Source organism: Leopardus geoffroyi, chromosome X (assembly GCF_018350155.1).
Source record: "Leopardus geoffroyi isolate Oge1 chromosome X, O.geoffroyi_Oge1_pat1.0, whole genome shotgun sequence".
Taxonomy (NCBI): Eukaryota; Metazoa; Chordata; class Mammalia; order Carnivora; family Felidae; genus Leopardus; species Leopardus geoffroyi.
The window spans coordinates 50,946,233-50,958,830 of NC_059343.1; the positions used below are offsets into that span (position 1 = coordinate 50,946,233).

General features: G+C 41.5%; 1 protein-coding gene across 9 annotated transcripts in view; it reads right to left on the reverse strand.

Annotated features, from left to right (window-relative positions):
* Positions 1-7,425: 7,425 nt before the first annotated feature.
* Positions 7,426-12,598, reverse strand: part of ARHGEF9 (Cdc42 guanine nucleotide exchange factor 9) — a 202,132-nt gene continuing 196,959 nt past the window's right edge. For all 9 annotated transcript variants that reach the window (XM_045470629.1, XM_045470631.1, XM_045470624.1 and 6 more), the window contains one exon: positions 7,426-10,724. In XM_045470629.1, coding sequence (XP_045326585.1) covers positions 10,543-10,724 — 182 coding nt within the window. In that variant the 3' untranslated portion in view covers positions 7,426-10,542. The remainder of the gene's footprint in view (positions 10,725-12,598) is intronic.

The window sequence follows — 12,598 nt, forward strand, 5'->3', positions numbered from 1 at the left end:
TCCATTTTATATTGGAAGTTTGGATTCTAGTTTTCATTGACTAAAAGTGGTTAAAAGTGCAAACCCTATAGCTAAATGTCTTGGGCTTGTGTCCAATCTATGTTACTCAGTACTTATAGGACCTTGAACAATTTGCTTCACCAACATGTGCCTCAGTTACCTCATACGCAAAATTATTAAATGGCATTTTTCTCATAGGTCTGTTGTAAGGGTTAAATTGATTTAATATATGTAATGTGCTTAGAATAAGGTTGGTATATATGGTAAGTGCTCAATAAATCTTAAAGAAATATGGTCCAGGGCCCTCTCAAATTTCGGAACATGCACCCCATTAGTAAAACCATTTCTGAGCACATCTTCCCAATATGTGTACTTACTATAATCACGTACTACTGACAATCCATACTGGGACAGCATAAGTTTCTTCTTATTTGTCAGATAATAGAGAAGTTTTAATATTTTCTTCTGTATTTCCCATGAATAATCTTGTGTGCTTCACCCTGGCCTAGTCCTACATGGGGCACCCAAGCCTAGAGTGGGAGCAGAAGTGACTTACCCCAGATTCTCTACTACTGGTATGATACAGGGAAGTTAGGCCTATGTCTCCTATGTGGGTAGGAAAAGGGATAGGTGCAGGCAAGGTGAACAAGGGACTTCTAGGGGTTATAAACATAAGGTCTTTCTTTTAGAGGTTTCCTCAGAGGGAAGAGAAGCATCTGTTACCTATAAAATAATAAAGGTGGTTTCCATTTTACAGACATCTACACCTTACCAAGTAAAGGGAATGGCCTCAATCGTTCTCTGGGTGGATATAAAGTACAGGTGAGTACCAGATGTAAAGAGGTCTTTTTATTTCTCAAAACGGAGAACAGCAGAAGAGTCCAGAAAATTCCCCTGTCTCAGCCATGTTGGGTTTCCAACCACAATGAGCACAGAGTAAATGCTGAGCCCAAAAATGATAAAGTAAAACTCTAAGATTCCTCTGGATCACTGTGCTCTCTTTCCAGGGCACAGGGAGCTGGACAGGGCTCTAACAGCCTTTGAGTCACCACCTTCAATTTACAGAAGAGGGAACTATGACCCTGGAAAACCTACTTCCCTTCTTCCTTTCCTTGAATGTCACAGTTCATTAGTGTAATAACAGCCTTTATTTGTTTAAACTACCACTGTAGTAGATGCTTGACATGTATTAACTTATTTTATCATAATAACAAATACTTATGAGGCTCAGAAATTATTTTGACCTCAAGTAACATAAAAATCATCTGTGACTTAATTAAATTGGAGTTTCCTTCACACAGTAACAATCCAGAGATAGGTGGTTGCTGCTTATTTTTGTAGTTTACTGATGTCATCAGGGACCTAGTCTCTTCCCATCTTTCCCTGCTACCAGCTTTAGGATACAGGCCTTTAGCTACTTCCTTTAATTTTGTGTTCACAGGTAGCTGTCCTAGCTTCAGGCATCATATCCACATTCAAAGTAGGGAGAAGAAAAGAGGTGTTGGTGCCAGCCATATTTCTCCCCTTTATCAGGAAAGCAAAAAAATAATCAGAAACCAGCCCCCTACCAACAGATTTTCTCTTACATTTCCTTATCAAATGTTGCTCATATGGCTGCCTCTTGCTACAGGAGAAGCTGGAAAAATGGTACTTAATTGAGCATGTTGTTACTTCAAACAAAATTGGGGTTCAAGTTGCAAATAAGAAAGGATAAATGTACATTAGAAGGCAATCAACAATTTTTCAGCCACAGAGAAATACTATTATAATCCCTATTTTACAAATAGGGAAAGTGAGGCATGAAATAGTTAAGTAACTTACCCAAAGTCACATAGCCAACAAACAGTAGAACTGGGATTTAAACTGAGGCTATCTGGCTCTACACCAGTGTTCCTGGAACATTATTTGTGACAATCTACTTAAAAAAAAAAAAAAAAAAAAAAAACCTTTAATACTGCACCCAGTATACATAACTTCCAAATTCAAAACACCACATATTTTTTTACCTGCAATACTCTATTATTTTCTATTCTATTCCATACCATTCTATTATATTTTTTAATGCTAGTCATACTCAACTGATATCATGACCTTGCAATTTGAAAACAATTTTAGTACATTGCCTTGCTTCAATACCACACTTTCCTGATGGGATTTCTGGGGGTGCTAAGAAAGATGTCCTCGTGCTATGTCACTCTCCACTGCTGCTTGAAATGTCACTATTTCTTTCATTTTGTCTAAATAGTTGTTTCTTATTGAGTCTCATCCAGGAAGGTAGATGGTTTATTTGAAGGTTCTTGTTTTATACAGCTAGATACAATTCCAAACTTACAAAAGTACCAATGATTCAGTGAGAATGTATAATACTTCATACAGTACATAGTGAGTCCTAATTCATGTGTCTTAGCTGAATCTCCCCAAGAAGCACATCTTCTAATATGAGGGGAGTAAGTTATACGGGTAAGTGAAGGCAGCCAATAAGGGGTGTGTTATTAAACCAGTAGGCAGTTGAAGCTGGATCCCTAGAGAAGCTCCAGGGAAAAGTGTCAAATACACTTTTGAATTGTCACACCTGAGGAGCAAAGGAATTGGGACAATTATACCTTCCTTCATCAGTCATTCGTTAAGGGCTACTCCCAGGACAAGGAAAACAGTAATCCCTATGCCTGCAGTAATTCTGGTCTGCTATATTCTAGACATACATATTTAGGACTGAAAATGAGTGCGGGTTGCCTTAGCTAAGGCTGAACAGGAGACAGAGGGTATGGAATCTGGTGACCAGGAGGCTGGACATTTATGAGGGTTCTAGCTGAAGCTCAACTTGTGGTTGGTTTGCTATGAGAGCTTTGAATCTCCCATCTCTCATCCCCAAAATTCACACTTACACAGAAATTTGTACCTGAAAGCAGTTTACCATTCATAAACACAATGCAAGTAGGAGCAATATCTAATTTGTTTATTTCTATATTCTACAAACTGGAAGTGTTTACCTGGCATGCAGGTAAATATTTTGTGGCTTAATAAATAAATGAATACAGAGGCTTTTACTCAATATGATCTGACCTTCCAGGATTTTAGTCATGTCATTCTCTTCACTCGGAATACTCTGTATTCCTTTTTCCAAACTCTGCCCCATGAATTTTCCACATGTGTGTAAAGACTTTAATCTTGCCCAAAGAGAGATCCTGCCTTTACTTTCAGCTTCTGAGAGGTAATCTTTAAGCACTTGGAATGTTGTCTCTGATAAGAATGTTTTTGTTTGCCTGGGAGCCTCTGGTCACCTGACAGTCTAACAATGTGATTTAGGGTGGCATTTTTGGCCTCACCAAAGATGTGATTTAGGGTGGTTCTCTGGTTTACCTGACATCAGCCCACTTTCTGAGGAGACTGGAGACTGGGATCAGCTACAGGGACAGTGATGGGGCCCCAATAAAATCTCTAGAAGCTTGAGTGAATTTCTCTTCCCAGCAATACTCAATGCAAATTGTCATATCTTGATGCTAAATAAGTAACACTGTTCCAAGTCCACAGGGAAAGGACAACTGAAGCTCTCCATTTGGTTCTTTCTTGGACTCTTCTCTGGTTTCTTTGATTAACTGATTTTAATCTGCACTATATAGGTTTCATAAACCATAGCTATAACAGTTCTGTGAGTCTTTCTAGTGAATTATCAAACCTAAGAGTGGTCTTGGGAATCCCTGGACTTGTAATTGGTGTCAGAAGGAAGGATGATCTTATGTGTACTGTTCCTCCTAACTTCTCAGTTGCTTTAACCTTCGCAACATGGTAGAATTTTCCCTGTCTTCTGAGGCCGTTCAAACCCTTCTTTCTTTGATAGAGGTTTCTAATGTTCATCCATATCTAGTTCTCCTTCCCTTCTGAACCTGTAGGACATTTACAGTTTCCTGTTCCCTTGAAGTGGGGTGAGACCATGTGATCAATTCTGGCCCTTTGGACTGTGATTGAAAGCAGGGATAGAGAATTTAAGTGTAAGTGGGAAACACTCTAAGGCTCTTTCTCCAGCAGTGATGATTATGGAAGTATGTGTTAAGATGGAGGTATAGCAGTCTTTTGAGAACAAACTGAGGGTTTATGGGGGGTGGGAGGGAGGGATGGGTGGGTGATGGGTATTGAGGAGGGCACCTGTTGGGATGATCACTGGGTGTTGTATGGAAACCAATTTGACAATAAATTTCATAATAAAAAAAAGAACATTTCCATCAAAAAAAAAAAAAGATGGAGGTATAGCAAGGCAGAAGCACCCCAGACCATGTACTATCACATGGCATATAGCTGATTTGGAGAGTTATTGGGACCTACAGAAAGATTCGCATGGGAAGAAATAAACTCTTGTATATTAAGCCATTGAGATTTGGGGAATATCTGTTCCTTCAGCACAACCAAACTTATCCTTACTGTTTACAAAGATTTCCTCAATCAGAATTAACCTCTCCATTCTCTGAGTACCTCCAGGCCCCCATCCATCCCTGTTATGATCCATTCTTATATGTTCTGAGTGACCATAGATAGAAACTTTATTTTAGTCATCTTGGTATCCCTACAACGTCTGGCCCAGAGCACATACTCAGGATATGTGGGTTGAATCTCATTCATCTGGTTGACAGATCTGTGAAGAAGCATGGCTGTTGTGGAGATGGATATAGCATCATCTAGGAATCTGGCTTAAATAACCTATTGGTGAGCTAACTAGAAATAATAGAGGTTTCTGAAAAACACAGGTCTACTGTATGCCCAAGTACCATCTTCCCCCTACCCCTTTCTCAACTATATGAGAAAAGTGTCCTTGTGACACTCCTGGAGAAGGAGGACACAGCCCAAGACAGAAATTTAGGAGATTAAACAAGAATAGTATGCTTCCAGGGGACATGAATCTTACTGCCAAATGTCTTTCTTCAACTGTGTTGCAAACCCAGCTGATTTAATCTACCTATGGCCAGGCTGAACTGTTGTCCTGCATGTAGTGAAGACTTATGCCAAGAAGTCTCACTTTGCTATCTTGGGCCTGGCAGGGAAAGACCTGGGCAAACAAGATCTACTTCATCAGCCCCATATCTTAGAAGCTTCTGGAAGCCAGTAGTAAGCAGGTCAGCATGACTAAGGAAATCCCAAAGGGGCCAAAACTAAGTGGGCCAAGCAGCACAGTGGTGGCCTCAGTGGCTGAAACACTGAAGTCATCAGAGGCCTCAGTCCTTCACTCACTTGCTATCAGTACTAAGGGACAAAAGGACCTACGACTGCAATCACATGTTGGAGGCCTATATTAGAAAACTTAAGAGGGCTCTCAGGGAGAGTACAAGGAATTATACTCATTCACATGTTAATATCAGCTCATTTCATATTTTTGCTTCCAGCCATTCCCCAACCCATGCAGCCCCGTGAGAGCAAGCATCTCTGAAAGATCAGTTTGAATGGGGGTGGGGTTTAAGTGATGAATACTCACAAGTTTGGTAACCTGTCAAGGTTGAAGGTCACTTCAAATGAGCCTCTGGTTTCTCCTGTGTGAAATGTGGCTAATAACCCCATTGCCAAATGGGTGTCAGGAGGATTACATGAGACCCTAGATATGGTAAGGTCATTGAAAATGGATAAATTGTCATATTTAAAGAAGTCATTGGCCTCCTACATCAGACCCTATATACACATAGGTCAGGGATGACTTGTTCTAGGAAGAGGACTTTCCTGGAAGCTGGGAAGAGTTTCCCCTCTCCATTCTAGTTCTGCCTATCTGGGCACACCACAGATCTCTCTTTCTACCTCTGAGCCTCCCAGAAGATCCTGAGGAAAGTAGAATAAGCAGCCATCATCCTTGATACAATGATCTTGGGATGAGCTAAGGCTTTCCTCTTTTGAAAGCCTCCTAAAAATGATACTTTAAATATACTGTCCCTTCTATACCTAGTCAAGGGGAGAAACTTAGAAATAGAAAGACAAATTGTGGGTGCCTGGGTGCCTCAGTCAGTAAAGTGTATGACTCTTGATTTTGGCTCAGGTCATGATTTCATGGTTTGTGACATCAAGCCCTGCATCAGGTTCTGCACTGATAGTGTGGAGCCTTCTTGGGATTCTCTCCCTCCCTCTCTGTCCCTCCTCAACTCACATGTACATGCTCATGCTCTCTCTCCCTCTCAAAATAAACATTAAAAAAGGCAAATTGGAAAGTTAATTAGTCAAATTGCACTTTAATCAATGGATATAGGGTGTTTTGTAACAAAACTGAGAGCAGCAAGTGGATAAATGCTATTAGCAAATAAACTTGTAATTAGTAGAGCTATTCTTTTGGTGATGAGACGTGTTTGATTTTAGGTACCTTAGGAGTGAATCAGCTGCACCTCAGAGTGTAAGACCTCAAGAATTTGTCTCCAAACTCTCCATTATAGAACCCCCAGAAGGTAGGGAGTACTGAGACTAGAGACAGTCCTCTTGCTCTGCAGGGGGTAATTGAGATTCACCTTTGGAAGCTGATGAAGCTGAGAATTAGCAAGACAGAGAAGGGACTGCTGAGACCTGAGGTTTCTGAGTGTGATAAAACAGATGTCAGAACCCATGGGAAAGGGAAGAGGTTAAATTAAGAGAAAGCCAAGAAATGGAGAAAGAGTAGTTTACTCAAGGATATATTTTAATAATTACTTTCTCCAAATCTGTGATTAAGGGCATCCCTTAGACCTAGATACACAGGGCTCACACCCTGACCTAGAGGTACCACACCTGCTCCTCCTCCTAACTCTGTAGCTTGGAAAAATTACCTGGTCCCTTTTAGTAAATAAGCACTTTATTAGGGTGTTTAGTCACTCTGGAAGCAGGCAGGTGAGGCACTGCCAGAACAAACCCACTATTGCATCTCTGATGGGCAGGTTAAGACACCACATTGAGGCTTTGTAGGCAGCAAGGAGCATCTACTTGCAGGCAACACTATGATGAAATATCTGTAAGGTCACTCCACCCACTTTGGGTAATGTTAAGGAATGTGTCCACTTCTGAGGAGAAAGAACCAGAATATGATATGGCCTCTGAGTGGGTCCAAAAAGCAGCTTTTAAGCTCATGTGAGTGCCCAGGGCAGGTACTGGACTTGTAGCTGCAAGAAAAAAGAATGGGGTCAGGAATGGGTCCTCAAGTCTTATTAAAGGGACAGGTGACATGAAGGACAGTCCCAGCTATAAAGATACTTGAAGTGTCCCTGGTTACAGGATCAAACTTGGTTCTTATGGTCCACTCTTCTAGAAAGGACATGGAAGTTCATAAACAGCCCATGAGATGCCTGACAATGGAATAGCATGGTTGGCAGGCCAAGACTAGGTTGGAATAAACTGCCCTGAATCAGGAAACTCCATTTATTTTGCAATTAGTCACACACACACACACATACACACACACACACACAATGGCAAGAAAGCTGTGCCTGGAAGTGTCTTTTTACTTCTTTTATTGAACTCCATAAATATTTTCATAAGGCTTTGTGTCATTACAACATCATATTTTTGTTGTTAAACATTTTTTTAAACACACAACTTTGACACTTGTTTGACAGGGTCAAACAGTCAGAATAAACAAAATAATAAACTGGCAAATGCAGAGCAGCAGGGGTAATCAAAATCACTGTTACCCATCTATCCACCCCAGCCCACCCCAGCCCCAAAGCACTAAAAGATCACTATTTGGCTTCACACTAGAATTGTTAGAACTCTCTTGTTGCTGTCCTTGATAAATCCATTAGAATTATACACATAGAAGAGGAGAGAGGGAGAGAGAAAGAGGAGTTGGATTTCTGTGTTAGGACCATCCCACAGCAGGGCCCATAAAACACACTAGCAAAGCCTTTTGAAGAGCAAATCCAGGCCTCATTGAATTGAGGAAAGGGGAGCTCGGGGGCCATGCACACATAGAGGAGATTTACAGAGTTCTTGGGGATAGCACTGCTGTGGGGACACAGAATAGACCTGGACCCTGATCTCAGGTAATAGGGCTCTACTTGGGGTTGTTGATCACTGGTCTGCTTTGCTACCATAGGCTGGGGGAACACTCCAACCAATGGTAAACTGATATTTCATTGTTTTCACTAGTTATTGGCATTTGGTGAGGCCAGTGGTTTGGGTAGATGAAAGGTGGGTGGCAAAGGGTAATACCCCTGATCCTGGAGCTCTGAGACAGGCTCAGGGGAGAAGGGCATCGAGGGAGGGTAAGGGGGCTTGGCTAAGAGATGTTGTAGGCCCAGGGACTTGGCCAAGCATCTCCTCTTGGTTTGCTCCTAGCCCCTGGAGAAATGTCACAGTTAAGCCTAGTGGAGAAAAATGGAAAGTAGGAAAAGGGTGTGTACTCAAGGGAGACCTACACAGCCATTGAAATACATGCTGTTTTCCAGGGAAGTCGTTTTAGCTTAGGTGCTGGATACCAGTTTCCTTGCCAAGGGGGCTTAAGTAGCTGAGTCATTTGCTGAGCAGTCATGGCCAGTCCCGAGCCCCAGCCCTCTGCCCAGCTCAGGTTTACCCTTGGCTTACCCCACAAGTCTGATTTGAATGTGGTGGAATGGAAGCATAAACAGCTTGTAATTTGATTCCCACAGAGGAAAAACTCCCAGGCTGGGCAGGGCCTGGTCTGGGTCAGGAGGCATAGAGTGGCAATCAAGTCAGCTATGCTGAGGACTTCATGCAGCCATAGCTGCTGCTTAGTAAGCTGAGGTCCTTTCATAATGAAGTTTTCTCCCATAGACTTCAGAACAGACTCACAATTTCCAGATTCCTCCCTTAAGTGGTTCTCCATAGCAGGGCCCATTCTCACTTCTTTGTACTTCATTCCCTTGCTGTTCAAGGTCTGTTCACCTGAAGGGCTATGTGGGGAGGAGGAACAGGCACTCCTGCACCCATAGGGAGCCTGTCCCTTAGTGGGAGAAGTTAGATTTGCCCAAGTATAAAGCCTGCCTAAAATAAGCCTGAGGGTACTGTCTCTACCTCAGATCTTTTCTCCACAGGGAAGAGTCCCCTGGGCTCTTCACTTACTTGCTTCCAATGTCCTGGGATGAGAGAATATTGGAAACAGGGCCTACTTAGAGTCACAGGAGTTCTTTATGCTAATAGCAGCAATTCTCCTGTGCCAGAACAGGAGAAACAAGGACTATAGGGAGAGGGGAAGGAAGGAATCATGGAAGATTGTCCATGCATTCTGTTAACAATAGGGGAAGTCTCACAAAACCTGAGTGGTAGGAACTGTAGGTACATATCTGGGGCTGAGGCTGTCTCTTTCCATGCCCATCCCTGTTCTTTCCTTCAAGAGTTTAAGGTCAGTTTTGTATCCTGTCCAGGTCAATAATTTGAAGGCAGCTGATGATCTTGGTCAGATGGGCTCTGTCTTGACCCCTTCATAGACTCCTATAAATGCTGCCTAAACTATCTGAAAATGTAAGTAGGGATGACCAGTCCCCTGAAATGATTGCAGTGGGGAACCCCAACTTTAAGCCCACTTGGTGCTGGAGGCAATTGAATCCTTCTCCCCAGGAAGCAGAATCTCAGCCTCTTTGCTTCAAATTCAAATCTTTTAGCTTAGGGGAGGGAGAGGCCTACAAGGAACAGCATAACCAAAGCAGCTTGAAAAAGAGAATAATTGGCTCAAACTAAACCCCAGATACAAAACTGTCATGGCCCAGCAGTGCTACAACATGGAAATCCCAGTGCTAGAGAAGAGCCCAAATGCAGAATGTTCCCTGAACAGAAGTCCTCTCCAGCATTATTATTCTCTGACTCTCCCTTGATTCTGTTTGGTTTTGATCCCTCTACAACACCTAAAACACAGTGAAAGCAAGAGAAATATCAGGCAGTTATGTCACAGAGCACAACAGAGCATGTCTAGACTGGCACGACTGAGGACAGATGATGCAGGGAAAAGGCTGTCTGGGGCAACTGCCAGGCTGCAGAAACATTCACAGATGATCAGCTGAGGGAGAAGAGAAAGGTGTATCTTCCCTTTACCCATTGAATAGTAAAAGGAAAAAAAAAGAAATTTAAACTCCCAAACTCTATCACATCAAATTAAATTCAAAAGTCATCAGTATCAGTATCATCAGGAAAGAAAAAAGGCAATACAAACACATCTATGGTAATAATGACAAGTCAATGAATCACTCACAGGGGAGCAAAGAGATTATCTCAACAAGAAAAGGAACACATAGAAATACTATTTTCTGAAAATAAAGGGGAGGGGGACAAGGTAAGAACAGAAAGCTTTTAAGAAGGGATCACATATTTGGAAGTCATTGGTACCTCTTCCTACCAACTACAGATTTCACTTCCCCAAAACAACAGAAAGTGTTTTTTGGTCCTTCTATGTGTGTGTGTGTGTGTGTGTGTGTGTGTGTTTATGTGTATACTCAAGGGTCTATGTGTATATATATGTCTCTATATATATAAATATATATAAGCATATATATATTTATATATATATATAAATTTCAACAGTGCTTCTCCAAAAAAATGTCCATCTATAAATATAATTTTATTTACTTTATTTTAAAATTATCTGCCTCCCTGTAGGTATTATTTTTTGAAGGGGGTTAACCTGCTGAAGTTTTGCCAGAATGGTGACTGGCTGCGCTTGGGTTCGGTGAACTCAAAGACCTGCGACTGAGCGATGCCGTCGGGGACCAGGTACTGGCCCTGGTTTAACGGGTCCTGCGGTGGTGGGTAGGAAGGAGGAACTGAGCGGGCAGAGTTGACACCTAGAGTAGAGGGGAGATCAAAGGGAAATGGTATAAGTTAAGTAGCAAGGGGTTTCTCAAATGACCCAGTGGCCACTTTGGAAGGAAAATTCAAGGTAGTCAATTTTAGAGAGCATGAATTAGAATTGAAAATCTCCAAGGCATGAATACGGGGCGCCTGGGTGGCTCAGTCGGTTGAGCATCCGACATCGGCTCAGGTCATGATCTCACAGTTTGTGGGTTTGAGCCCCATGTTGGGCTCTGTGCTGACATCTCAGAGCCTGGAGCCTGCTTCAGATTCAGTCTCCATCACTCTTTGCACTTCCACTCATGCTCTGTCTCTCTGTCTCTCAAAAGCAAATAAAATGTTAAAAAAATTAAAAAGAAAATCTCCAAGGCAAGGATTACATTCCTTAACAGATTTCGGAATGGTGTGACTACTGCAACAACACATGCTTTCCTATCTACTGAGGTATCACTGAGAAGTTTGTGGTGTTGCCACTATCCATTTTACAGATGATGACACTGAGACCTGGGGTGAAATGTCACACTCAAGGTCATAAAGTGAGGGACAGAGCTCACATTCTTTGATTTCTCAGTTCAAGCTCTATTTATTTATTTATTTATTTATTATTTTTTTAATATGAAATTTATTGTCAGGTTGGTTTCCATACAACACCCAGTGGTCATTCCAACAGGTGCCTTCCTCAATGTCCATCACCCACCCTTCCCTCCCTCCCACCCCCCATCAACCCTCAGTTTATTCTCAGTTTTTAAGGGTCTCTTATGGTTTGGCTCTTTCCAGTTCAACCTCTTTTTAAGAGACTGTTACACAGGACTGTTCTTGCAAGTCACCCAACAATTTCCATTTAACTTCAGAGGTCTTTCGTTTCCTCCCTCCTCAACCCTCCCAAAGTGTCAAAAGAACCTGTTAAGAACTATTGACTTCAAAGCAGGATTTTGGTGGATAAATGGTTTTCTAAAAGTCAAGGTACAAGTGATCCAGTATTCTACACCAGGTTGAGAATGCTGAAACCATATTTAATATGGAAGTGACATTGGTAGATGGGAGAAAGCAAAGAAGACATGATTCATGGAATACAAGGAAGATTGGAATATATTTGTAACCTTTCAAAGGGAACACTTCAGTGATTGCAACTTTCATAGAAGTGTTAGCAACCATCAAAACAAAATCCACATGAATAGACGATACAGGTGGGAGTGGAAGGCTAAACTGAAAGTTTAATCCTAACCTATATTCAGAACATAATAGGCCGAGGCATACAGCATATGATTTCAGAATTCAATGAAGACCTTTCTGCTGCTCCGAAAAAAGTTCCTCATCTGCTGGCCAATGTCTGTAATTTCAACATTACAGCTTATTTGTTTGCCTTTGTTTGATGACTTGATCCCATTACACTAGAAGTAGTGTCATATTGAGCCATCACCAGCCTTTGGCACTTAAGTGGGAAGGAATCAGTTCTTTCTAAAAGCTTTGTTTTGGTTCTTACTTTTGTTTTCCAGATTTATTGATATATAATTGAAATATAACATTCTGTAAGTTTAAGTTGTGCAATATGATAATTTGATATACATATATATTGCAAAATTATTACCACAATAAAGTTAGTATATCCATCACCTAACAAAATTACCTTTTTTGTGTGGTGTGAGCATTTAAGAACTCTCAGCAACTCCCAAGTACACAATAAGATATTGTTAACTGCAGTCACCATCCTGTACATTATATCCCCAGAACCTCTTCATCTTATAACTAAAGTTTGTGCCCTTTGACCAACATGTTGATATGCCCTACAATCCCAGCCCTGGCAACCACCAATCTACTTTCTGTTTCTATAAATTCCCTTTTTTAGATTCTAATATAAGTGAGATCA